We start from the raw sequence: 27,597 nt of genomic DNA on the forward strand, positions 1-27,597 counted from the left end.
TTACGGAAAAAATAGATGTAACTGGTGGACATTATGCTAAGGGATATTAGTCAGTCACAAAAATTAAGAAACTGGATGCTCTCCCTGATATGCAAGAGTGAGGGAGAAAATGGGTCATAGGAGAAATGCTAGACAAAGAAGGAGATTCTATAGATGAGGTACTAATGAAACTAATTGAGAGGCTGGAAAGGGGGAAAGGGAAACTCTCTAAAGCACATGATGTACTTTAACAAACACATCAGTATCAATCATTAAGCCAAACATGAGAAGGAGGAAGGGGGAGGAAGTGGGGTGGGAACTGGCTAAGGGCTAATTGGATGATGTATGCATGTATGTCTCCAACATCTTCCATCCCAATAATATGCCTGAATACAATGCGCCAACAAAAATAATTAAATAAATAGTACACCACTGAACAGTAAATGACACCTGGGTATTCATGCACCCGTGAAGTAAGAAATGCTTCTTGTTTTATTCTGCTAAGTTTTTGGTTATTGTGTTATGCAACATTACCTAAAATATAGTCTCCATGCAATAGTATAAAAGAACTTCATCAGTAATGAGACAAACCAGAATCATGCTCTATCTGACAAGAGAACAATAAAAATACAGTATTGCTTCTCTGATATTTTGGACAAAAATGTATATACTAATTCACAAAAGAGGAAAAAAAATGAGAAATATTCTAAAAAGTAACTGGCCTTAAATAGTCAGTAGTGGCAGATGAAAATCAAGTAAAGATAAGGTTCTGTTTCAGATTGGAGGAAACTAAAAATATGTAAAAGGCAGGCACAATTTTGATGTTAAACTGAATATAATAATTTATAGATACTATTGAAAATTTAATGGGTTATAAGGATTAGAATGAAAATTCTTGAGCAAAAAAATGCCTTGCATTTTGTTTATACACACAACATATCTTCATATTTAGAAAACAATCAATATTTTGTCTCTAAGATTCTGATGAAGACCACAGTAATAGGGTATATATATAGAAACTAGTGACACTTTCTTTATTCCTACTTTAGCTGCTCTCTGTTATAATGGCTGGCTAATGGCTAGGAGAATATATCTACTTTATTATCTTTTATTTTTATTTCTCTATGGCATTTCTTTGAAAATAAGGCAGTCTGGACAAAAATATGTGCTTCTAAATGATGTAATACATACATGATAAGTAGATTTATAATCTTCATCATTCTTCCTCTTAGGAATGTTCTATTTCAGTAAAACCACATATAAAATGGTTTCTAGTCAATAACTTCTTTAAAAACTCAACAAATATTTTATTTTTAGCCAGACATGGTGGCACAAAATTGTAATCTCATAATTTGGGAGGCAGAGAAAGGAGAATCAGGGTTTATTGCCAGCCTCAGATATTTAGTGAGGCCCTTTGTAACTCAGTGAGATTGTGTTTCAAAATAAGACTAAAATAAGGGTTTGGGTGGTACCTGAGAGGTAGAATACTCCTGGATTCAATTCCTAGTACCACCAAAAAATATTTTCACATTACTTCTCCAAATTAATGGAAAACAAAATAGAGTTCTAAGAAAATAACAGGGGAATATTCATTGTTTCTTTTAAGAAATATATATTCATTACATATTATATAAGATATATTCATTGTTTATTAATACATTAGGCTAATTTTAATGAAATAAAACTTATTTTACTTAAACATCTAGCAAAAATATTTAAAAGGGTGGATAAGAGGTACCTATTTTTATAATTTTTCTTAAGTATAAATCCCCATCCTCAAATTATATCATTTAATTTAAATAAAATATAATAAAATTAATATTAAATAATAATATAATATGCATTCCAAACTCTTAAGACCATTTGAAATTTATAGTTGAAATTAAGTTTCCCAAATATTTTTTGTAAGTAAAAGAAAATTTTTATCAAGTGTATTTTATATACAGGGTTCTATTAGCTTGCTATTCTTTTTCCAGAAAGCAATATATCTGGTAGTTAACTATTTCAAATGGTGCCTATGATCGAAAGAGATGCCCATTAATTTTTAAATGTTTAAAATTTGGGGGGACATTTGGGAAGATGACAACCAAGGAAGCAGGACATACCAATCCTGCTGACACCTGATCTCCACTGCCTTAAAGCATTCTACAAAGTCATAAAACACTATCATCAGAGGAATAAAACTATAGGCACATGGCTGCAGTAGAAGAAAAAAAAGTTTAGAAGACCGATGTGAGAGCAGAAAAGAAACCCACCCACCTTGCAGCCACAGGCACTGCGGGCCTCATCTTACCTCACTGCACACAACTCCAGAGACAAACAAGGAAAACAAACAAGGACCTGAAGTGAGTAGCTGCAGATTATCTGAGTTGCAAGCCATCAGTTCTTCCTGTGGAACCACTGACTACAACTTCCAGCAGTGACGGCTGAGCTCACCACACTCCCCCGAGATCCAGAGGGGCTCTCAACACCAGCAAAGAAACTCGCCTGCCTTGAAGCCATGGGCACCACAATGGCACCATCTTGCTTCACTGCACCTGACTCTAGAAACAAACAGGGAAACAGACAAGCACCTGAAGTAAGCAGCTGCAGATTATCGGAATTGTAAGACATCAGTTCCACGTGTGCAAACTCCTGCTACAACTTCTAGCAGCAGAGGCTGAGCTCACCACACAATCCAGAGATCCACATTGGCTCCCAACTAGACAATGTGGCCATGGTCCCTGCAAGAGAATGTCCAGCACGGTGCCTCCAGAGATTTGTGCAGCCACAGTAAACTCCCTGGGTCTGAGACTTTGCAGTTCAAGTCAGTGAAGGCCTGGGTTGAGTCTACTATTTGCAGCAGTGATGGCTGAGCTTACCACACCCTCCAGAGATTCAGAGTAGCATTCAACAATACTGTAAGTGAAGTCACACTTAGCTTGGAACCCCTGAGGACTTGTGCGATCACGATAAACTTTCTGGGTCTGAGATTTTGCAGTTCAACCCAGAGACCTATGCTTAACACTAAACCCTATTAGTAGGATCAGCATAGAAAACTCAATCATGGTGAACAGGGAGAAGTCAGACCAATGCAGCCCTAACTATGGAGAACAGAGTCTCTTACATTGAGTTTGATTTCAGATGCATCCCCCACCTATGAAGGCAGGGAATGACTGAGACTCTACATTTGTAGAAAGCATAAAGGGTGACCTGCACTTAAAACTGGATCCAGCCCCATTGATAATGACCATTTGTATAGACTGAGAAAGATTCAGAGAACCAGGCTTACAGCAGGAAAGGTGCTGGTGGCACTCTATGCCTGCATACAGAGAGACTGCAGAGGCTTAGTGTGCTTAGTATTTATATTTTGTAGAGTTGTATTAATTTGTTGTTGGGTTTTTTTTGTATGTAAGTGTGTATGCCTGTTTTTTTTATCCTCTCCCCAGCATATTTTCTTTATATACTCTCCCTTCGCTTCATTCCTTTTCTGTTTTTTTCTCTTTTTTCTCTTCTGTGTCATATTAAATCTACTTTATACCATTACATTAAAAACTTTACATTTGTTACTAGATACCACTACATACTCATTATTGCTAATTTCTATTTTCTACTACCTTACCAAACTATTACTCACATTTTATTTGATTTTTTACCGTATTCCTGCATTTACAACTCCATTTACCTCCTCACTCAGCCTTCACTATTGAATATAACATAACGTGCCCTTTCATATACCAGCTGACACCTAGAGACTTAGAAAAATCTATCAAAGGCAACAGATACAAACTTCTGATATCATGAGAAGGAGGAATAACAAGGAAGCAATGAACTCCCACAATACCACAATAAAATTTGTTACTATCTTTATTTGTAACTTGTGTTTCTTGCAAGCAGCAGATAGATGGGTTCTGGTTTTTAATTCATTTTGCCACTTTATATATTTTTTATTGGGAAGCCATTTACATTCAGTGTGATTATTGAGAGATGATTTTTAATTCCTGACATGTTGAGATTTTACTTCTATTTGAAATACTGTTTGTTCTTTGCTTAGTTATTTGCTGGATGAAAATTCTTGTTTCTCTGGTTCTGGAGTGTATTACTTATTTCTTCTTTGCAGTTAATTTGATAATTATCTCTAGTGCTTATTTTGAAGACAGAAATTCCTTCAGTTTCTGTTTGTCATGGAAGACTTTTATTTACCTGTCTAATTTGAATGATAGTTTTTCTGGGTAGAAAATTTTTGCCTCAAGTTGTTTTCTTTCAGAGTTTGTAATTTGCTAATTCATCCCCTTCTGGCTTTCATGACTTGGTTTGTGAAGTCTGGAGTGATCAAATTGGTTTGCCTCTGAATGTCATTTGGTCTTTTTTTTTTCCCCTTAAGATTCTCTCTTTGACTTCTACATTGTTCAGTTTGAGTGTTATGTAGCATGGGGAACATTTTCTCTAATCTATTTTAAAGGGGGTTCAATAAGTTTCCTGTACCTGAGTATCAACCTCTTGTTCTATGTTTAGAAAATTTTCTATTACTTCTTTTAAAAGATTGCTGATCTCTTTCCTTTCACCTTATTTTCCCTTCTCTATGCCAATTATTCTTATGTTAGCATATAGAATAAATATAGTATACATATAGAATATTCCACCCAACTACAGCAGAGTTCACATTTTTCTCAGCTGCTCATGGAAACTTTTCTAAATAGATCACACCCTGGGATACAGTGAGCATTAGAAAATTCAAAAAATGTGACATACTCCCTTGTGTCTTTTCAGACCATAACATATCTAAACCACTGTGACACTTTGAAAGAAGAATTAAGAGGAAAATTTATATCATTGAATGCTCAGATAAGAAAACAGAAAATCACCAAATACATAATCTAATGACCCACCACAAAGCCCTTGAAAAACAGGAGAAATCTAATCCCAAAGCCAGTAGAAGACAGTAAATTATTAAAATTAGAGCAGAAATCAACAAAGTAGAGAATAAAAAACAATACAAAATAATCAACAAACCAAAAGCTGGTTTCTTGAAAAAATTAGCAAGAAAGATAAACTACTAGCCAACATAATGAGAGACAGACAGACAGAGAAGAGAGAGAATCAACCTAAATTACCAAGATAAAGAGATAAAAAAGAATATATCATTACCGACAGTGTAGAAATCCAGAGGATTATAAGAAACTACTTTGAAAATCTATATTCCAACAAAATGAAAAATCTGGAAGAAATTGATGTTTTAGATAAATACACATTGTAATCATACATCTTGATAGAGATGCATATGCACACAGCACTCATGAAGCCCTCCCTCAGTTCTCAAGTCACTCCTCCCTCTCGGCCTTCCCATGCCCAGCACAGTGATTGGCTTCAATAAGTTTGTGTATGTACATCATATCTTTTGAGGTGTTTCTTTCTTCAAATTTTCTTTCCGTTTCCCATCTTTCTCAGTTTGGTCCTCTCGTTCACTCTAATCTTTCCCCTTTTTCTGGAGTCTCTCATATGTCCCAACTTCTTCCTAGCTTCCACATATGAGGGAAAATATCCAACCCTTCATTATTTTCTTACTGACTAATCTCGCTTGGCATAATATTCTTTATTCACATCTGTTTGCCTGAAAATGATGTAATTTTGTTCTTTATGAGTAGAATTTCATTGTGTATATATCTCATAGTTTATAATCTATTCATATGTTGTGGACATCTTGGTTGGTTTCATAGTTTGGCAATTATGAATTATGCAACTATAAATGCATTATTATGGTGGTCTGGTTTCAGTGCTTTTGGGTAGATACCCAGGACTGTTATAGCTTTGTCATATAGTAGATTCATTGTATTTCTTCTGAGGATCCTCCACACTCTTTTCCAAGGTAGTTGCACTAATTTGCAATTCCACCAATAGTGTTGTGAACCCTCAAATAAACAGGGTAATTGATTGTGATTATTTTTGTTTTATCAAGTATGGGATTCATTACTACTTTTTATATACAGTAGTAAGATTTCATATAAATATAGAACTGAAAACAATGCATACAATTTTGAAATGATTAAATAAACAAGAAATGCAAATCCTCATTTTATTATCTAGCACTTTGGTATACCTTAGAAAACCATAAGTCTTACAAGAATACTTATTTGTAATTCAAAATTGATGATTACAACTTGTCATAGAAACCTGGTTATTAATAATCCAATCACTTGTCTCAAAATGAGTTAGCTGAGGCAGAAGAATAAAATGTGTGAATATGGCTTTAAACACATGAAGCCTGCCAACATTTTGTGAAAAGTCCCTTAAACTGCATGTTCTACTGGAGCATTATCATCAGACATTAAAGAGGGCACATTACTGCAATTCACTGTAAGTCTAGTGATCTTATAGAATTAAGATCACATTCATAAAGTCCAAATTTGTCTCCAAGGAGTAACTTTGAGTTGGAGAATATCTGGATCATTAAGTAATTTCTTTGGGTCAAACTAAAAGCACTTTATCTGTGAATATTACTTTCATGGCATATTGGATGTAGCTAAACCCGGTAACAGTGACCTTTCTATGAAACAATTCAGAGATTCTCTCATTTTCTTAGATTTAAGGATTTAAATGCATTTTATAGGTGATATGTCTTTTTGTGTGTGTGTGGGTTTGGGATTGGAACCCAGGGGCATTTGACCTCCAAGATACACCCCCTCCCTATTTTTTTTTTTAATTCTTTATTTTGAAACCAGGTCTCACCGAGTTGCAGAGGGCCTCACTAAGTAGCTGAGGCTGTCCGCGAACCGTGATCCTCTGTTCTCAGCCTCCGGAATGCTGGGATTACAAGGGTGCACCACCATGCCCGGCAAATGATATATCTTAAATGTTGATTTTTCCACTAAAATCTCAACCCACTATACTAACTACTATTCTTTTTGTAACACTTATGTTCTTTTTAATTTTTATTTTGCTCAATTTTTTATATCAGGCTATTTAAATAGCATATTTCCATGCATATAATCATTATTGCTAAATTGACATTGTACAGGATACTTTATTCTACTAGTGTTTCATCTTCTTTTTGTACTAAAAATAAATTATTTTATTATATGTACTTTAAATTGGTTGATTCTTTCCTTTTGCTGAAATTTAAATAACCATAGTTACAATATTGGCAGAAAAGTTATTTCATAGAGAATACACCACAGGGCACAGATATCTACAGAAGACAAAAGAAATATTGCAACAATAGCTACATTGTCAATATTACATGTAAAGTTTCATCCATTCTTGATTAGTAATTACTTTAATATTCTAAGAAAAATTCAAAAATTACTTTAATATTCTAAGAAAACTCAAACTCAAATAAATGAGTTAAGTAAAAGTAGAAAAAAAATTAAGCTTGTTATTAGAGCAGTGAACCATTCCATCTGGTAAGAAGGGTGTGTGTGAGAATGGAGTTCAATACTCTAAAAACCAAGCAAACGCAATTTCTTATTGGTTGGTTTTAAACCGGTCATGAAAAAGCAAAAACAAGAGATGCTACAAATCTAACTGGCTCTCAGTATTTGGGGCTTTATAAGTATAGGTAGGATTGTGAGAAGAGGGGAAGATAATGCAAAGTAGATATTTCACTTTTATCATTTCATTCATAAATGGTGTTTATACCTCTTTGTATTAATTTGTAGCCAAAAATAAGTGGGAAAACTTGGCATATTATGTGGTTTCAGACCTTTATTTTATAAAAAAAAAAAAGGAAGAAAGGAAGTCGCCAGTCGTGGTAGTGCATGCTTGTAATCCCAGTTACTTGGGAGGCTGAGACAGGAGGGTCGTAAGTTTGTGGCCAGCATCAGCTACTTAGTTCTCAGGAACTTATTGAGACTCTGTTTCAAAATAAAAAATAAAAATAGGGCTGGGAGTGTAGCTCAGAGGTAGAATGCCCCTGGCTCAATCCCCATTACTGCAAAAATAAAATAACAAAATAAAATAAAATAAAAAAGAAGTCAGGTGTGGCAGCACACACCTGTAATTCTAACTACTACAGAAGCTGAGTAGGGATTATTGAAATTTTAAGGAAATCCTGGAAAACATAAGACCCCCACCTCAAAATAAAATAAAAAGGGCTGGGGAATTAACTCAATGGTAGAGTTCTTGACTAGCATGCACAAGATCCTGGTTTCTGCTCTCAGATTCTGGGGACGTGAGAGAAGATGAAAGTATTTACTCTAGTTATTGAATAATCAATGAGAAAATTCAGGAATGGCAAAGGACAACATGCTTTAAATAACCTATACTTCTATGCATCTTTCCAAGATCTCATGATTGGACAGTAACTCCTGCCCTGAACCTATACTGAAAAGTTGGGTCCAGTTTGCTATCTTGCATACCTACCTTTCTCATTACTTTCCAAACTAGTTTTTCACTTCAGATACTAGCAAGCTGTAAACATTGTATATAAGGGCTCCAGCTTTCCTTTGTGTATGTGTGTGTGGTGCTAGGGATTGAAATTAGGGGCAATCTACCTCAGAACTACACCCACAGCCAGATATTTTGTTTTTTTTATTTTGAAACAGTATCTTACTAAGTTGCTGAAGGCTTCACTAAGTAGCTGAGGCTAGCCCCAAACCCAGATCCTCCTGTCTCAGCCTCCCAAATACTGAGATTACAAGAATGTGCCACCATGCCTGGCTTGGCCTTACCCTTTATTTTTAACAACAGCAGCAGCAACAACAACAATAAAAAACCTAAATGTTTATCTAATGATATGCTTTTCTTATACTTTAAAGAGATGTGTGTGTTTGTGTTTTTGCTTTAACAATGTTGTTTTAGTAATAAATATCATAGAAACTTCTAAATTCAGGTCAATATTTCTAATTTGCACAAAAGAGGAACCAGTTTAAACTATATTTCTACAGAATAGCATTGTATTCTTAAAGCTTTTTTTTTTCTCAACATAGGCTACCTTTATTTTTCTCCTTGTGTAAAATTAAGGCATGATTAAAATACAATAGCCTCCCATATTTTCTAAAATTGCTTCCTAGTAAGACAAGCTTCTTCCCAATTGCACTTCCAAATCTCTAGCAATCATAACACACTATAAAAAAGATACCTCAACATATAACAGAAAATGAATAAGAGATTTGTCGCCCTGAGAATGTACATTAAAATTTGAAATCTAAGTGAACTACTTCCAATTGATTTCTCAGGTCAAGGAGAGAAGACAGTCTTTGAATGCAGGTCACATATACAATTTCAAGTGAATTTGTAGTAAATCCATGTGACAACTTCTAAATCCACTAACTTGCTCTGTCCCTGGGGTAGTATGAGCAGTCTTTATTGCATGCCCTGGGCAGTCTTAGGGACAGTGAAAGCCCTCTGAAACATGTCAGACTAAGGAAATATTAGCAATGGCTCATAGACAAGTTCTATGTTGTAACCAGTGTGTTAATAGTACCTGTGTGTTAATCTTCCAAATGTAATAGAAATTAGAAGTTACTCTGCAATACAATGAAGAGTTGGTAGTAGTAACAGAAAAATGATATCATTGCAGTCTAATTATACCTTTATTCTAACAATGACTTTACAATATTATTTTCTTTGTTATTTGATGGCAAAACTACTATGGAATATTTATACTTACAAAGGAAATGATTCACCTTTCTGGAATCTTTATCAGTATCTACAAAGGATGCAGAATGTTCTTCTCTGGAATATTTCTAGGTCAAAGGCAATATAAACTTTGGGTAAGACTTACAAACTCAAAATAAAAATTATCTGGTATTTTCTTGCATGAGGTAGTTATCTTCAGCACTATATAGGTGTCTAGAATTCTGATGACAACTAATTTCCTTGCAAAACAAATTTTATACTTAAAGTGTAAAGTTAATGTTATAAGTTCAGGTAAGTTAACAGAAGAGATAAATTTGAAGAATATTATACATTCTTGTTGCTATTTTTGTAATGAAGCAAAAAGGAACAGAAAGTATTGAGAAATTAAATAAAAATGAGTGTATCCTCTGCAGTTGAAGGATAATCATTTCAATTTCAAGTAAGATGTTTCCATCAACCAACAAAATGTATATGGTAAAGATGTCTCATAGCATCGGATAGAATTTTAATTTGCCTACTTACCAACAGGAGACATTTCTGGGACATTAGCCACATAAGGTCCATCCAAAAACTTTGGCTCATTGTCATTAATATCCTGTACTTTGATGATAAATTCCGATTCAGGCTCCAAGGGCTTCCTAGTCTCTATGTCCACAGCCTGGGCACGAAGGGTATAGAAAGGTTTTTCTTCTCTATCCAAGCTTCTTATTGCATGAATGTCCCCTGTAGTTTCATCAATGGTAAAAACGGTACCAGCACCATCTCCTGAGAGGGTGTATTTAACAGTACCCTCTCCTTTGTCCAGGTCAGAATGAAGCTTTGGTGGAGGGAAGAGAAAGAGAAACAGAGACAGGAAAAAGAGACCTTTAAAGAAATGTTCTATACTAAAACATTATACATTGCAGTATAATTTCTTTAATCATGAATATTAAAATCTATGATCTTTCATACTTTTTCTTTTTATTCCTCAGGATTTTTTATTTATTATAATTGTATGAGTGCCATATTGGGGAATGAAACCAGGAGCATTCTACCTCTAAACAAAACCCCAGACCCCCTTTTTTGAAACAGGGGCTTACTAGTTTGTTGAGGATTTTGCTAGATGGATGAGACTGGCTTTGAAGCTGACATCCTTCTGTCTCAGCCTCCCAAGTACTAAAGTTAGAGGTGTGTGCCACCATTTTTGGCTCTGATTATAAAATTTTTAGACACAAAGAAAATTTTAAAGCCTGAGTACCAATGGTAAATAGACCTATATATCCTAGACAGTCCACCATTTATCTTTCAGTTTACACATTTCAGGGTTTTTTTTTGCCTTATCACTAGATAGACCATATATACAATTTTCTGTATCTCATATTCCTCGATTAATCCTAATTTTCATGCATTAGAAAGACCAGTCAGAAGTACAACACTAAATATATCAACAGGTATAATTTTGAACATTTTTCCTTAATTCTTTTCTATCCCTTTAGGGATAAATTTTTCATAAAATGTAATGCCTGAATCTTAAGTATACTTATTGTTTCATTTTAAATTATTATTAAATAAAAATAAGTTAGCTCATAAATACCAAATCATAACCCCTTCATATGGCCTGAAGATAGAAATCAATCACCTCAATCTGGTAGGAGAAAATGTTTATTTTAAATAAAAAAAGAAACACTGAGCTTTTTACATTTGAAAAGAAAGGGGAGGTGTCTCAGTTCTATGCTAGAGAATCTTATTTTAATCAAGTGTGTTTGCTTGAATCATCCAATCTTAGCCAAATTGTTGGTAGAATCAGTGACTATCTTTTTAGATTCACCTATTATGTCTAATTTATTCTATATTTAGAATACATTATTATTATTATTATTATTATTATTATTATTATTATTATTATTTGGTGGGACTGGGGTTCCTGGAAGCCCTTCTATCTCCGGGCTACACTCCCAGACCTATTTTATACTTTTTTTTTATTTTTGGAAACAGAGTCTCTTAAGCCAGCACAGCTGGCTTCGAACCTATGCTATCCTCCTGTCTCCTCCTCCCGAGCGCGGGGATTACAAGTGTGTGCCACCACGCCCGGCTTAGAATACTTGTGTTTTATAGCATAGAAATACTAATAGCTTTTATGTAAATATTTAATGAATATATAGTAATATAAAACCATGTAAAAATATAAAAATACTCAAATAATTTAATTTATTTTAAAATTCAACACGTGCAATTTATCACATTGTAACATAGAATAAGAAACACATGAGTAGCAATAATAAATGGACTTCAAGAGAAGAGATATTATCACTATGATGCAGTAGGTCAGTGTTGCTCCAACTAGACCACAATAATAAAAGAAAGATGAACATTGTCTTGGAGCACTAAAAACTATCCAAGAATAAAACTATAGATAAAGATATTAAGTAAAGTATCACATAAGTAATATGAACAAATTATGGTATAATTATATAATACTGTGCATTCTTATAAATAATACCATGGATATTTTTAATTCAGTTAGGATGCTGACCTAAAATGTTTTAAATTACTTTTAGGGTTATTACAATACAGATTTATGGTTTTACTTCCCAAGAATTTTTACTTAAAAGTTCATTCTAGTCAATAAATCACTCAAAGAAAATGTGTGAAACGCTTATAATACCCATAACCATTTGGGATATGTGTTGAAATTTGTATACAAAAACTCTCCTTTTGTAAAACTTTAATGACATAAGATTTGATTTGCTAATATTTCAACACAAAATATTTTGAAAATATTTAAAATTACATGCACATACTTTTCTAGTTAAACTACATATTAATATTAGTGATATCAAATTGGAAATATAGATTAAATATATTGAAGCTTTAGCTATATAATTGTTCTTCAACATTTTAGTTTAAGTCAAGTGAAATATTATTAAATTAGTATAATTAACATTATTTACTTTGTGAACTTGTATTTTCTTCAAATTTGCTCTGAAGGCATATTTGTAAGAGTATTAGCATAGTATTATATATCTGGGTAAGGCACTTAATTAAAACATCATTGTGGCAATTAAAGGTCATATTGTTTTGATTTTTCTATTAAAGTTTTTATAGGATTTACCTAAGTATAAGAAAAATTGACAGCAATGATGGGAGGAAGGTTTTTTTTTTTTCTTCCTAAATTTTTATAAACTACTGTGAAGCATAGAAAATTTCAAGCGTAAAATCAAGCTGCAGATAAATGTACTTTGAACTTAGGAATTTCAAATTACAAATTTCAACCATAATATTAAAGATATTCAATTCGGTGGGTATTGGTTTTGCTTTCAAATTTATCTGGAGATATAAGACAGGCAAATGCCCAGTGAAATAGGAATGACTTTATAAACTAGATCCATTTTGCCAATGGCTCAAAGAGTATGTAGTGTTATTTTTGGAACTGAGTGAAATTTCTAAGAGGGTTTTCAGAAAGTAATCCAAGGATAGTTACAAAAAATCCCCATTTAGCTAAAATCAAACTTCTTTTGAAGCTGACATAAGAATAAAATAGCAAATATGTTTTAGTACTATCCAAAACCCAAGTTAAATACAGTTGCTGGTACTCCTCAGTCTTCTACCTTTTCATTCTAATTTAAAATGCTGAGATTAAAGTATCATAAAAAATACATGAAAATACATTAAAACTTTGAGCTGAAGGTGAAGTTTATGAATGTAAAACTCTATAGGGGTTGATTGCATGATAGTATCTTGAAAGAGATTACAGGCAATAGTTTGCATTGACAGGTAATATTTAAAACTATTCAGTTCTGGTTGCCTCAGTGCAGGGTGACGAGTATAAGTATAGCTGCTTTAAAAATAAAAAATTCTGATATTAAATAAATGATAATGTTCTGATATTGGATACCTTAAAAGTCCACTTAGTTAAAATAGAAAATAATCTGAATAAAAATGATAGAAATTAAGATGAAAATGCTGGTCATCTCACCACATTCATTTCTATTATGTATATATTTTTTCTATATATGTATACACATATGTATCTATACGTAATAAAAATGTAAAGCATACATAAATACACACTTCCTACATATCTACATATATACAAATTCCAGATTGTATAGCTATACCTAATATAGAAAACTAAATCAACATTTATTTTTCAATAAGAGAATAGTATAATCATTTGCAGTATCATTTAAAATTCTTCAAGTTTTTGAGTGTCTACATCATATTCATTCAATGAAATTGAAGGAGTCAATGGACATTGCCTATTCACATTGCCTATTCTTTCATAAACAATATAGTGAATATGTGTGTGCCTGTGTGTTTATGTGTTTTATTTTTGTTTGTTTATTAAAAAAGAAAATATCAAGAGAAAAATATGACCATTTTTATGGATTTTAAGAAATTTTGAGGTAAATACACCAAGTACTGTATGCATGTATGTTACTGTCATTTTGAACCTCATTATGATGCATAATTACAATTCACCAATAAAAGCATATAAAATGTTGAAACTTGATTACTCAAATTGATTTTCCTAGATAAAATAGATCTTTTAAGCCTTTCAGTGATGGAATTTAGGCTTAGTTACTCTCTGAAGCTATTTCTTAACTCATTGGCATATAGAAAGCAGGGTAGGCAGAAGGACTCATGAACCTTGGCTCCTATTTGGGTAGAGTTAACTAAGAAAAAAAATCACAGGACATTATTTTACACAGTCACTTTAAACTACACATCCATCAAGCTAATAATTCCACACAAAGATTGTTTTTCTTTATAACAACTTAAAAATAACTGTCAGAGGCTGTGTCTTATTCCAAGTATTAAAAATAAGCTGTTCCTGAGTAGGTGCTGACTACATTCACTGACTGAAGCAGCTAAATCCAATAATATCATTTTTAGTATTGACACTTAAAATAAAATTTCTCCCAGAAACAGAGTTCCATAAATGACGAATATAGAAATAGGCACTGTCCAGGCAGTTGTTTTGTGGAAGTGGTGGTGTTATTTTCTGATGTGTTCCAAGTCATCTCAGATGGTGCGTGAAAATGAGATGCCAAGAGAGGCTTTAAAAAGATACTGAGGACTAGTTGCAGAGTGTGAGCAAATCTTGAATTTCAGTGCTTGAAAGTTCTGGAAAAAGCCAATCTAAAGTTAAATGTTTACTAGCATCTCTCTGGCCATATTTTGGAAACTGCCTCACAAAACAGAGCTGATTGTTATTTGCTATGGCTTGAAAAGTGCACATAAAATAGAAAAAGCTTTTATATCACCCTGTCCTGCAGTGATTTTATTTTCATTTAACATTTGCCAGGACAAGAGGTGTTTACCAAACATACAGAGAACACGGTGTGTGGGAAGAAAAAATAATCTCTGATTTTACAGAGGGAGATTTTATGTGAAAACCAACAATTGTGTTCAACAAATACCATTATTAATTCATATATGGATATGTGTGCTTTTACATGAGTACAATAAATATACATATTATTGAAGTGTCATTGAATCACCAGTTTCCTTCTAAATGTCACTATTTTTCATAAAATATGCATCTTCATATCATTTCTGAGTCTTAGAATTAGAGGTCTTTCCTGGAGGGAGATGGAAAGAACACTACTGAATGTTACCAGATATATTGATTTTATTAGTGAGAGTGATTGTGAAGAGACAATGAACATGGAAAGTTAATGCAGAACAGTTTTCAAAGAAGTTTACAATAACGATTTTAATTTTCTTTTTTCCTTTGAAACTATATTTAATTCATTTCTTTTTGCTTTAAAGTAGCAGCTGGTATGTAAACTGCTCCTGTGCCCCAAAACCTTTATTCATTTATTTTCCTTTCTTAATCTTCATAAGCATCATTTTTCACCCTTCCTTTGCTGATTTAATCTTAGGAGTTAACATATTCTTGAGGAAGTTTTATCATTTGTTTTCTTAGAATAAATTCTATGAGATTATGGAAAAGCAGAAAAAGGGGATGGACTCATATTTAATTTCGTGACCTATGAAAATTTCAATTTGATTTACAGGCAAAACAGAGTGCAGAGTGCCTACAAGTCTGAAAATTGCAGGGTAGTTGGACACAGTTTTGTGGAAGTTGTTTTGTGGAAGTGGTGGTGTTATTATAGGTGACATGCCTATAACCCAGTACTTGGGAGGCTGAACATGGGAATCACAGATTTCAAAACAGCCTCAGCAATATAGTGAGATTCTCAGCTGACCTAGTGAAACCTTGTCTCAAAACAAGAAATAAAAAGTGGTAAAGATATAGCTCAGAGATATATTGTACCTGGCTTCAATCCATGGGGGGGTATTGCAGGGGTATATCCTACAAATTACTTTACTAATCACTAGTCACTTGTTCCCAATACTCCTTATACCCTGAGTGCTATGATATATTACATATTCCTCTATAACCTACTGTTTAGAAGGATTGTGTTTTAGATATTTTTCCATATCAATAAGTATTGATTTATCATATTTGTTTAAATTAATCACAAATAGTTTAATTTTATATTTTGGGGGCAGTACCAAGGATTGGAGAGGTACCAGGGGGATTCCACCTCTCAGCTACATCTCCAGCCCTATTTCACTTTTTGTTTTTTTTATTTTGAAATAGGATCTCACAAAGTTGCCCAGGGTACCTTGAACCTGGGATCCTCCTGCCTCAGCCTTCCAAGAAATGGAATTATAGGCATGTGCTACCATCCCTGGCTAATTTTAACTTCTTTTTTAATCTGATAAATTTCTAAATGCTAGAATATGGAATTGTTTATGATCTCTAATAGTACCCTTGTCTTCTTCAGTCACTTGGGAAAATCCCATTTTAACCATTCTGTTGCTGTTTTTTTTTTTATAAACAAACAACGACTAAGTGATTAAATGTTATACTAGTTTTTTAATTATGAATTTAAATGATGTTTGCTTGCAAACAGAACACGGCTTCTCTATTCCCAATGGAACTGTAATAATAATTAGTTTACACATTATAGATGAAACACTAAATAGTATGCATATACCTTTGTTTCTGAGCTCATTTCCTTCTTGGAATGTATTTGTGTTTCTCTATTTCTTAAGTCGTGACACGCACATTTCCCCCTCTGCTTATATCTCCTTTTCTGTATTCTTTTCTTCATCTTCTTGAACACAGAATCTATGCTAAGGGTTTTTACATAACCCCTGATGGTTAATTTTATGTGTCTACTTGATTTGATCATGAAATTTCCAAATACTTGGTCAAATTTTCTTGTGGGTATTTCTGAGGGAGGTTCTGAATGAGATGAATATTTAAGTGACTTCAATGGAGAAAGGTAGTGTGTTTTTTATTATGTGAAAGGGCTACATCTAATCTTTAGAGATGTAGATGTAGATGTAGCTAACTCTTCATGGGATAAGGAGGCACTCCTCCTGAACAAGAGGAGTTCAAGCTGCCTTCAAGCTAGAAAATAGCCATATATTATTCTAAGACAGTTCCTGTCTTTGGACTTGAAGAAAGCTCTAGGTCTTGAACCTACACATCTTGGTTCTGGTCCTATACCACCAGCGTTGCTGGATCTCCATTTTACTGTCTGCATATTTTTATTTCAGTCAACATCAACAATGATATGAGCCAGTTCTTTATAGAAACTCTTTCCATTTATATATTTATATCTACATCTATTTGATCTAAGCATATTTCTACTTCTATAGAAAACTCAATTAATACTTGTGTTTTACAAGGCTTTTCCATAATTTGATACTAAAATATATTTTAAAAATGCAAACTACATTTTATAATAATTATCATAAATACTTTTGTTTTATCATTAAATAATACACAATACTTGTGATTGCTATATTTTTTACTTTTACTGTGTGTATGTGTGTAAGTTTGTGTGTGTGTGTGTGTGTGTGCGTAAGTGTATAGTACTGGGAATTAAACCCTGGGCATTCTACTTGTGAACTACACCCAGCCTTTTTGCTTTATTTGTACTTATTTTTGAGATGGGGTCTCCATTACTGAGAATCTGGCTACCTTTACGAGTCTGTCCTCAAATTCTTGATCTTCCTGTCTCAGCCTCCCAAATGACTGGGATTATAGGCATGTACCACCACAACCAGCTGTATTTTACTTTAAATATAAAGAATTTTTTGTAATAAACTTTTTTATTTTAGTTTTTTATATTTTTAAGCTCTCCCTACTTCTCATACCAATATCAATCTTTTCGCTATATTCCTCAAACAGGGAGACACATTTTCCTAATCCAAGTAAGAGCAGCTGCACAATCTAGATTGTTTGCTGTATTAAACTCTTGGTTTGGAGACACATTTCTTGCATCTTATATCATCATCTGTTTTGGTTTAGTCTTTGTGTGCTGGCACCAATCATATGCAATGTGTCAATATTGGGTCCGAGGTTTGAATCTTTGTCTATGAGAAAATGCCTTTCTGTCACCTTTATATACAATTAATAATGGTACATAATTCCTCTTCACATGATTGAAGGTGTTATTGCATTTTCTTCTAGAAACAAAACTTTTGCTTTCTAGAAGCCAAACATGCACTTGATACTAGTCTAATTACATTTATTTTGTAGTTTATTAACCTTTTCCCTATTTTCTATTTTTTTCCTAAACAGTTTATAATCTTATTTATGTTTTGAACATTGTCTCGATGTGTTTATTTTGATATTTTGAACTGTTTCTTCCCAGACATTAGTTTATGTGCACTTTTCCTTGGGATGGATAGTTAATGAATTTTCCAATAACAAAAACACTATTTTCCTTCAACGTTTAGATATTTCATTCTATGATTATTTAAAAAATTATTTTCTATCCTCTGTTTTCTCTATTATTTATCTAGAATAAATAATACTCATACAATTTCTACTTAGGATACATATTTTACTTACATAATTTATTTTTATGCTTTTTGATCTATTTTTCTGAAAAATTTAAATTATAAGAGTTTATTTGTCACTTCCAGAAAGATGGCGACTGAGAAAAGCAGTGTTTGTGAGTCCTGCTAACACTTTATCTCTATTGCCACAAAATCAGCGATTTTCATAGCCAGAAAACACCATCAGCAGAAAATTAAAAACTGTAAATACAAGGGACAGAGAAAAAGAAGGCTAGAAGAACAACCAGAGACTGGAAAAGAAACTAGCCCACATTGCAACAGCAGAGCCATGCCAGCGCCAACTTCCCTCGCAGCACCAGGCTCCAGAGAAGAAAGGTACTCCGAACAGAGCTCAAAAACAGAAAAGAAATATGCCAGCCTCACGGCCAAGGGAGTGGCAGTGGCGCCATATTGCCAGCGACAGCTGCAGTGAGTCTACAAGGTCCATGACAGCTCCAGATTAGCTCATTCAAAAACCATGAGTGAAATTGTGGCCCCTCAGGGAGAAATCCCAGTACTGCACCCCCAGGGGCTTACGCAGCTTTGATAATCTCCCTGGATCTGAGATTTTGAAATTCAAACCTAGTGAAGGAGTAGTGGTGGCAGAGATACCACCTCCTAGTCGCAGCTCCCCGTGGGAAAACACCCAGCCTGGCACCCCCATGGTCTCACGCAGCCTCGATTAACTCCCAGGGTCTGAGACTTTGCAATACAACCCAGTAAAGGAGTAGTGGTGACTGAGACTACCACAGACTGAGATCCAGAGCACCCTAAGTGAAGTCGTAGTGACCCAGGGAAGAACCCAGAGAAGGTACAAACTTCTGAAATCATGGGAAAGAGGAATAACAATGGAGCAATGAACAACCACAACCACACAACATCAGAACCTGATAAGACAGAAATTCAGAGACCTCCAGAATATTAAATCAGGAATATAATTGTAGAAATAATACATGACCTTTGAAAAGAATTTAGAGAGAGTCTAAAAGAAATAAAGGATGCCATCATTGAAGTAAAGGCCTCAATTCAAAGTATAAACAATCGATTAGACCACATGGAGAATAGAATCTCGCTCCTAGAAGATGATCACTCCAAAAATAAATGCATAGTTTATAATAAAAAAAATCTGATAACAGGAATTTGACATTGAAGAAATATGGGTCCATCTTAAGAGAGCTAACTTAAGAATAATTGGAATAGAGGAGGGAAAATAAGGTGAAACCAAAGGGATCAAAAATATCTTCAAGGAAGTAATAGCAGAAAATTTTCCAAACATAGAGCAAGAGGTTGATACACAGGTCCAGAAATCTTATAGAACTCCCTTTAGACAGGATAAGAGAAGAGGTTCCCCATGCCACATAATTGTCAAAATGACCAATGTGGAAGTCAAGGAGAGAATCTTAAAGGCAACAAAAACAAAAGGCCAAGTGACATTCAGAAGCAAACCAATTAGAATCACTCCAGACTTCCCAAACCAAGTCATGAGAGCCAGAAGGGCTTGGAGTAACATATTCCAAGCTCTGAAAGAAAACAATTTCCAGCCAAAAATTCCCTACCCAGCAAAACTATCTATCAAATTAGATGGAGAAATAAGAAGCTTCCATGACAAAAAGAAACTGAAGGAACTTATATCTTCAAAACCAGCGCTAGAGAAAATACTCAAGGAGATTAACTACAAAGAAGAAACAGGTAAAACAGGCCAGAACCAGAGAAACAAAAACATTCATCCAGAAGACAACTAAGCAAAGAAGAATAAACAGTATCTCAAACAGAAATAAAATCTTAACATGTTAGGAATTAAAAATTATCTCCCAATAATCACAGTGAATGTAAATGGCCTCAACTCCCCCAATAAAAAAGACATAAAGTGGCAAAATGAATTAAAAAACCAGAATCCATCCATCTGCTGCTTACAAGAAATACTCCTTACAAGTAAAGATAGGAACAAACTCAAGGTAAAGGTCTGGAGCAAGGTAATCCATGCTAATGGAACTCGAAGGCAAACAGTAGCAACTATAATATCAGACAAGTTAGACTTCAAACCTAAACTTATTAGAAGAGACAACGAAGGTCATATTTTACTGGTAAAAGGTATAATCCACCATGAGGGAATAACAATAATCAACATCTATGCCCTAAACATAGGTGCAGCTACTTTCAAAAATCAAACTCTTTGTGACACGAAGTCACACATAAATCCCAATACAGTAATATTGGGAGACTTCAACACACCTTTTACAACATTAGACTGATCTTCCAGACAAAAAGTCAGTAAAGATGCCTCAGAACTAAAGAACACCTTTAATAAAATGGACCTGTAGGACACATATAGAATATGTCACCCAACTACAGCAGAGTTTACATTTTTCTCAGCTGCTCACGGAACCTTCTCCAAAATTGATCACATCCTGGGACACAAAATGAGCATTAGCATATTCAAAAAATGTTACAACTTCCCTGTGTCATTTCAGACCATAATGGAATGAAACTAGAAATCAATTATAAGAAGACCCAGAGAAACAACATAAACATGTGGAGACTGAACACCACACTTCTGAATGAAGAATGAGTCATAGAAGATGTAAGAGGTGAAATCAAGAAACGTCTAGAAACAAATGTAAATAAAGATACAATATATCAAAACCTCTAGAACACTTTGAAGGCAGTATTAAGAGGACAATTTATATTACTGAGCGCTCACATAAGAAAAACAGAACCCTTGCCGGGCGTGGTGGTGCACACTTGTAATCCCCGTGCTTGGGAGGCAGAGACAGAAGGATCACACAGGTTTGAAGCCAGCCTTGCTGGCTTAAGAGACCCTGTTCCTAAATAAAATAATATAAAGTAGGTCCAGGAGTGTAGCCCAGAGGTAGAAGTGCTTCCAGGAACCACAGTACCACCAAAAATAAATAAATAAATAAACAAATAAATAAAATAAAAATAAATAAATAACCTAATGACACACCTCAAAGCCCTTGAAAAGCAGGAACAATTGAACCACAAAGCCAGTAGAAGACAGAAAATTATTAAAATTAGAGCAGAAATCAATGAAATAGAGATTTAAAAAATACAAAAAATTAACAAAACCAAAAGCTTGTTTCTTGAAAAAGTTAACAGGATAGATAAACCACTAGTCATCCTAACTAAAAAAAAGAGAATCAACCCAAATTATGAAGATAAGAGATGAAAAAGTAACATTACTAATGACAGTGTAGAAATCCAGAGGATTATCAGAAACTACTTTGAAAAACTGTACTCCAACAAAATGGAAAATCTGGAGGAAATTGCCAAGTTCCTAGATAAATACAACCTTCCTAAACTGAGTCAAGAAGATATAGAACACTTATACCAACCAATAACAATCAAAGAGATCGAAAGAGCAATAAAGAGCTTACCATCAAAGAAAAGCCCAGGACCAGATGGCTTTCCAAGTGAATTCTATAAAACCTTTATAGAAGAGCTAACCCCAATACTTCTCAAACTATTTTGTGAAATACAAAAAACCAGGAATCTTCCAAATACATTCTATGAAGCCAACATCACACTAATCCCCAAACCGAATAAAGACAGTTCAAGGAAGGAAAACTACAGGCCTATATCTCTGATGAACTTGGATGCAAAACTATTAAACAAAATACTAGCAACACGCATTTAAAACCACATCAAGAAAATCATATACCATGACTAGGTAGGGTTCATCCCAGGGATGCAAGAATGGTTCAACATACGAAAATCAATCCATGTAATTCACCATATAAACACAACCAAAGACAAAAATCACACGATCATTTCAATAGATGCGGAAAAAAGCATTTGACAAAATCCAACACCATTTATGATAAAAATACTACAGCGAGTTGGAATAGAGGGAAAATATCTCAACATCATTAAGGCAATCTACAATAAGCCCACCACCAACATCATATTAAATGGGGAAAAACTTCAAGAATTTCCCCCTAAAAATAGGAACAAGACAAGAATGTCCATTATCACCGGTTCTCTTCAATATAGTACTCTAGCCAGATCAATATGGCAAGTAAAGGAAATCAAAGGAGTACAAATAGGAAAAGAAGAACTCAAACTTTCACTATTTGCAGATGGCATGATACTATATTTACAAAACCCAACAAACTCAACCAAAAGGCTTATAGAATTGATCAACAAATTCAGCAAAGTGTCTGGATACAAAATCAATCTTAAAAAAATCAGAAGCTTTCCTGTACTCCAATCATAAATCCACTAAAAAAGAAATTGAGAAAACACTTCCACCCAGGATCTCCCACAAAAAAATAAAATACTTAGGAATAAGCTTAACCAAGGAGGTAAAAATCTCTACAAAGAAAATTATAAAACATTGAAAAAAGAAATCAAAGAAGATCTTAGAAGATGGAAAGATCTTCCATGTTCATGGATAGGCAGAATAAATATCATTAAAATGGCCATCCTCCCAAAAGTGATCTACAGATTCAATGCAATGCCCATTAAGCTACCAAGATCATTCCTCACAGACATAGAAAAATCAGTCCTTAAATTTATTTGGAATAACAAAAAGCCCAGAATAGCCAAAGTAGTTCTCAGCAACAAAATACATGCAGGAGGAATCACAATACCTGACTTTAAACTATACTGCAAAGCCATTGTAATAAAAACAGCATGGTACTGGCACAAAAACAGATACATAGACCAATGGAGCAGTATAGAAGACCCAGAAACAAGTCCAGACACTTTCAGCTAATTAATTTTTGACAAACGGGCCAAAAACATATACTGGAAAAAAGATAGCCTGTTCAAAAAATGGTGTTGGCAAAACTGGTTAACCATATGCAGAAAATTGGAAATTAATCCCACTTTCTCACCCTGCAGAAGAGTCAATTCAAGATGGATCAAAGACTTGGAAATCAAACCAGAGACCTTGAAGCTCCTTGAAGAGGGCATAGGTCCAAAACTGCAACACATAGGCACAGATAAACACTTTCTCAACAAGACCCCAAAGGCACAACAAATTCAAAGGTGAATAAACACGTGGGATTGCATGAAACTGAAGAGCTTCTGTTCAGCAAAGAAAACTGTCAAAAACCTCAACCAAGAGCCAAGAGAATGGGAGAAGATTTTTGCCACCTACCCCTCTGATAAAGGACTAATATCTAGAATATACAGAGAAAACAAGCAAGTAAACACTAATAAAACAAAGCATCCAATAACAAAATGGGCAAGTGAACTAAAATAGACACTTCACAAAAGAAGAAATTCAAATGACCAATAAATGCATGAAAACATGCTCAACATCACTGGCAACCAGAGAGATGCAAATCCAAACTAAGATTTCACCTAATTCCAACTAGAATGGCAATCATTCAAAACATGAACAATAACAAATGCTGGTGAGGATGTGGAGAAGTGGGAACTCTAAAACATTGTTGGTAGGACTGCAAATTAGTGCAACCACTTTGGAAAACAGTATGGAGAATCCTCAGAAGAATGGGAACAAATATACCATTTGATCTAGCAATACTACTTCTGGGTATCTACCCAAAAGAAAGTAAAACAAAGTACAAAACTAATGCATGCATATCTATGTTCATAGCTGCACAATTCACCATAGCCAAACTATGGAACCAGCCAAGATGTCCATCAACAGATGAATTGATTACAAAACTGTGGGATATGTACACAATGGAATTTTACTTAGCCATCAAAAAAAATCTCAATTACATCATTTTCAAGGAAATGGATGGAAATGAAGGACATTATGCTAAGTGAGATTAGTCAGTCACAAAAAAGAAGAAATCAGAAGCTTTCCCTAATATATGAAAACTAAGCAGAAATGGGCCATAGGCAGAAATCTAGATGAAAAAGGAAATCCTATAGAGGAGCAAACAAGACAACCTAAATGAGGGGATGAAGGGCAAGAAGGATATTCCTAAAACACACAATGTACTTAAACATATCGAAGTCAACCACTAAGCCAAACAAGGGAAGAAGGGATGGGGAGGGACTGGGGTGGGAATTGGGTAGGGGTTAAATCAGTGATGTGTACATGTATGTACACACAATTAATTTTTTTACCCCAATATAAAGTATGAATATAATGCACCAATAAAATTTTTAAAAAATAAATTAAAAAAGAGTTTATTTGTACTTATACATTCAAAGTCAGTATATAATAAGTCATAGACATATTAATTTTTAATATTTTTCTTTTGTTTGAGTATCCCCCTTTCAAATAATCATATTCTTATTTTGGGGATGTGGGTCTTTTTGCATCTTTTTGAGAATGTAATTAGTTTGCCGATGTATGTGTTATCTTGTATTATATTCCTCTACCATATTTTTCTATTTTATCATTCTAATCTTCGTTAATCATATTGCTGGCTTTACTTAAATATCCTATTATGACTATAATATATATCCTATATATTATATACCCTATATATATATCCTATATATAATATATCCTATATATATAGGATATATTATATATAATATATCCTATATAATATATATCCTATATATTATATATCCTATAATAAATATCCTAATATGACTATTATTTTTCTGAGTTTACAAAGAAATAACCTAATATTAGGTTGTGAGTTTAATTTAATGACAAAAGATAATCTAAGTGAGGTAGAGTTTTGTCCTAGTATGAATAGTAAGAAACTAAATTAATTTTTCATTAATTTATTTATTTGTTTTTTGTTTATTTATTGTGGTACTGAGGATTGAACCCAGGGTTGTCCAACCTGTGTGCTATACCCCTGGTTTTTTTCATTTTTTAAAAAAAAATTTGAAATAGGATCTTGATAACTTCCTGAAGACCTCACTAAATTGCTGAGGCTGTTGTCCAACTTGCAATTGATCCTTCTTGCTCAGCCTTCCAAGTACAGGGATTACATGTGTGCACCAGCACACTGGCCCATTGCTTTTAATTTCAGATAGTAGTTGGAGATGTTACAACCATCATGGTATGTCAGCACCACACTAAGTCTCTCCAGATTATCTCTAGAAGAACATATTTTTTAAATAATAATTTTTGTGTTGTTTACAGTCTGGTCATTTATAACTATATTTTATAAATTTTCATACAGGCAAGAGAAATTCTGCATATAGACTACCAGTTTGTGTTTTATCTGGCATATCTAATTACTTTTTTTCTTATTACTAATGATGCTTAGTGGTTTTCAGAGCTGTCCTTACTTTGCAGGAACCCTGTCAATCTAAATCTTTGTGGCCAGCTGCTTTGAGCAGTTACCAGTCTTTTCTCCACCTAGTATTTTACAAGAAGTGTCTTTCCTCTCTATTGGCCTCCTTTCAATTGCATCAGGATTATAGGTTGATGTTTTTGTTCCTATACTGTAAATTATAACATTTTGTTGTATTTGTTAGTTTTTATATATGAGCAATTTGAATAAAATGAAAACATCATAAGAATTAAACATCCATTGACTACAGAGAAAACATAGCACGACCTGTGTGCATATTTGTTTGTATGACTTTGAACCTCTTTATAATATATAATCACAGTGCACCAATACAAGTATAAAAATGTCTTATTCTATGTAATCATAATATTTCTAAATCATTTAATGAAATTATTTTTATTAATAGCTCATAATTAACAGTTCTCACTCTTTACTATAAATTTCTTTTCAATATTTTTTTCTCATTGCTTTTGGATTTTATCTTTACTTTCTTTAGCTATAAATGGGTCATATACTTAAATATCAATTTCTCTATCATTTATCTTAACTAATTTCTTCTAAATTTGTCTGCTGAGACAAAGAAAATTCCTGATGTGTCTTCCATGTCTTTATTATTCTGTTTGACCATGATTTTTTCTTTGGTCTCAAAACATATGGACAAAAGTGGTTATGAAAAGTCTGTTCTATTTAAGGAAAAACCCTGTAAGAGCTACAAAACTTTGGTGCTGAGGTGTAGTTCAGAGGCAGAGTCAACAACAACAACAGTCAACTTCTAAGAATCATTTCTATATAAATACATGCAAAAGTAACAGGAAAGTTCCCTGTACAAGATATACTGAGGAAATTTGATTTAATAATTACTATAAATGGTATTATTAGTTATTAGCTTAAGATGTGTGAATTATAAAGGATATAGAATGGCTTAACAATATTTTTCAGCAGTTAGTACTTGAGATTTGAAGTAATATTGAACTTGTTTTACTTACATGCAAGATTAACCCAGATAAACTGACCTAAATGAGCATAAAGGAAATTTTACATCAATTTGTTTGTTTGAAATAATTTTATTAAATATAAAACACATATATTTTGCTATATTTTAAGGTAAGATTATAAAATTTGAAATATTTTTGTTTTTATAGTTTCTTAGCTTCATGTTAATAATTTCTTTGCTCCCTGGAACAACATAATCATCGTTCTATTAGTTTAAAAAATGCCATGAGATTGTGTTTAGGATGTTGTTTATAGACAAAAGAAGACCAGACTGAAAGATGATCTATAACCCTCCATGAGTAATGTTATAACATAAATTTCTTTCTTTCCCGAGAAATGCTGAAGACAAGTTGACATTCTCTGCCATTCTACTCTCATGAGAGGACTCATTTATTCTTCCAGGTTTGATTGTTGCAAATTGAGCAGCAGGAATACCACTTTACAAGGTTAGCAATTCCCTTTAACAGCCCAATGTGAGTTGAGAACTCCCTCGCCTGGGTAACAAACCCAAAGCTATTTATCATCTGGAAATATTTCACCTTCTATTTAACAAAGTAAAAATCTACTTGAAAAAGGCTCACACCTCCCCAGAGATATATGACGGAAGAGGAAAGAAGAACAAAGCCAATTTGCAATGTTCAGGAACAACAAAAGCTGGTGTACTAGGTTATATTATACACCCTGCTACAGGAAAAATGTACTAGTCACCCAATGTTCACTTTCATTTTTTTCCTTTTTCACCTTGAATATTGCATGCACAGTGACATGAGATGGGCAGCCTAACAATTTTCTGGGATTGTCATATTTTACAACTGAACTTCATTTAGGTTATATTCTATCATTTGAGACTGTCACAATAAATTATGAAGCACTTCTATAAACTTAGAGAAGTCACTGGCTCCATGCCAAGATGTTGAAAGAAAAAATATGAAAAAGGTTACAATAGTTTCTTTTCTACATTTCTAAAGATATAAAGCAGTTTTCACAAAAGTAGGTTTTAGGCAACCAATTATTCTTG

General features: G+C 33.6%; 1 protein-coding gene across 1 annotated transcript in view; it reads right to left on the reverse strand.

The window, feature by feature from the left end:
- CDH12 (cadherin 12) overlaps positions 1-27,597 on the reverse strand; it is a gene marked incomplete at both ends in the record, with an annotated part of 310,223 nt that overhangs the window by 205,076 nt on the left and 77,550 nt on the right. Inside the window, 1 exon segment of the mRNA XM_080711266.1 lies at positions 10,057-10,351. Within this exon segment, the coding sequence (XP_080567392.1) occupies positions 10,057-10,351 (295 nt within the window).

The sequence above is a fragment of the Muscardinus avellanarius genome (genome assembly GCF_963383645.1).
Source record: "Muscardinus avellanarius genome assembly, chromosome: 1".
NCBI classification, from domain to species: Eukaryota; Metazoa; Chordata; class Mammalia; order Rodentia; family Gliridae; genus Muscardinus; species Muscardinus avellanarius.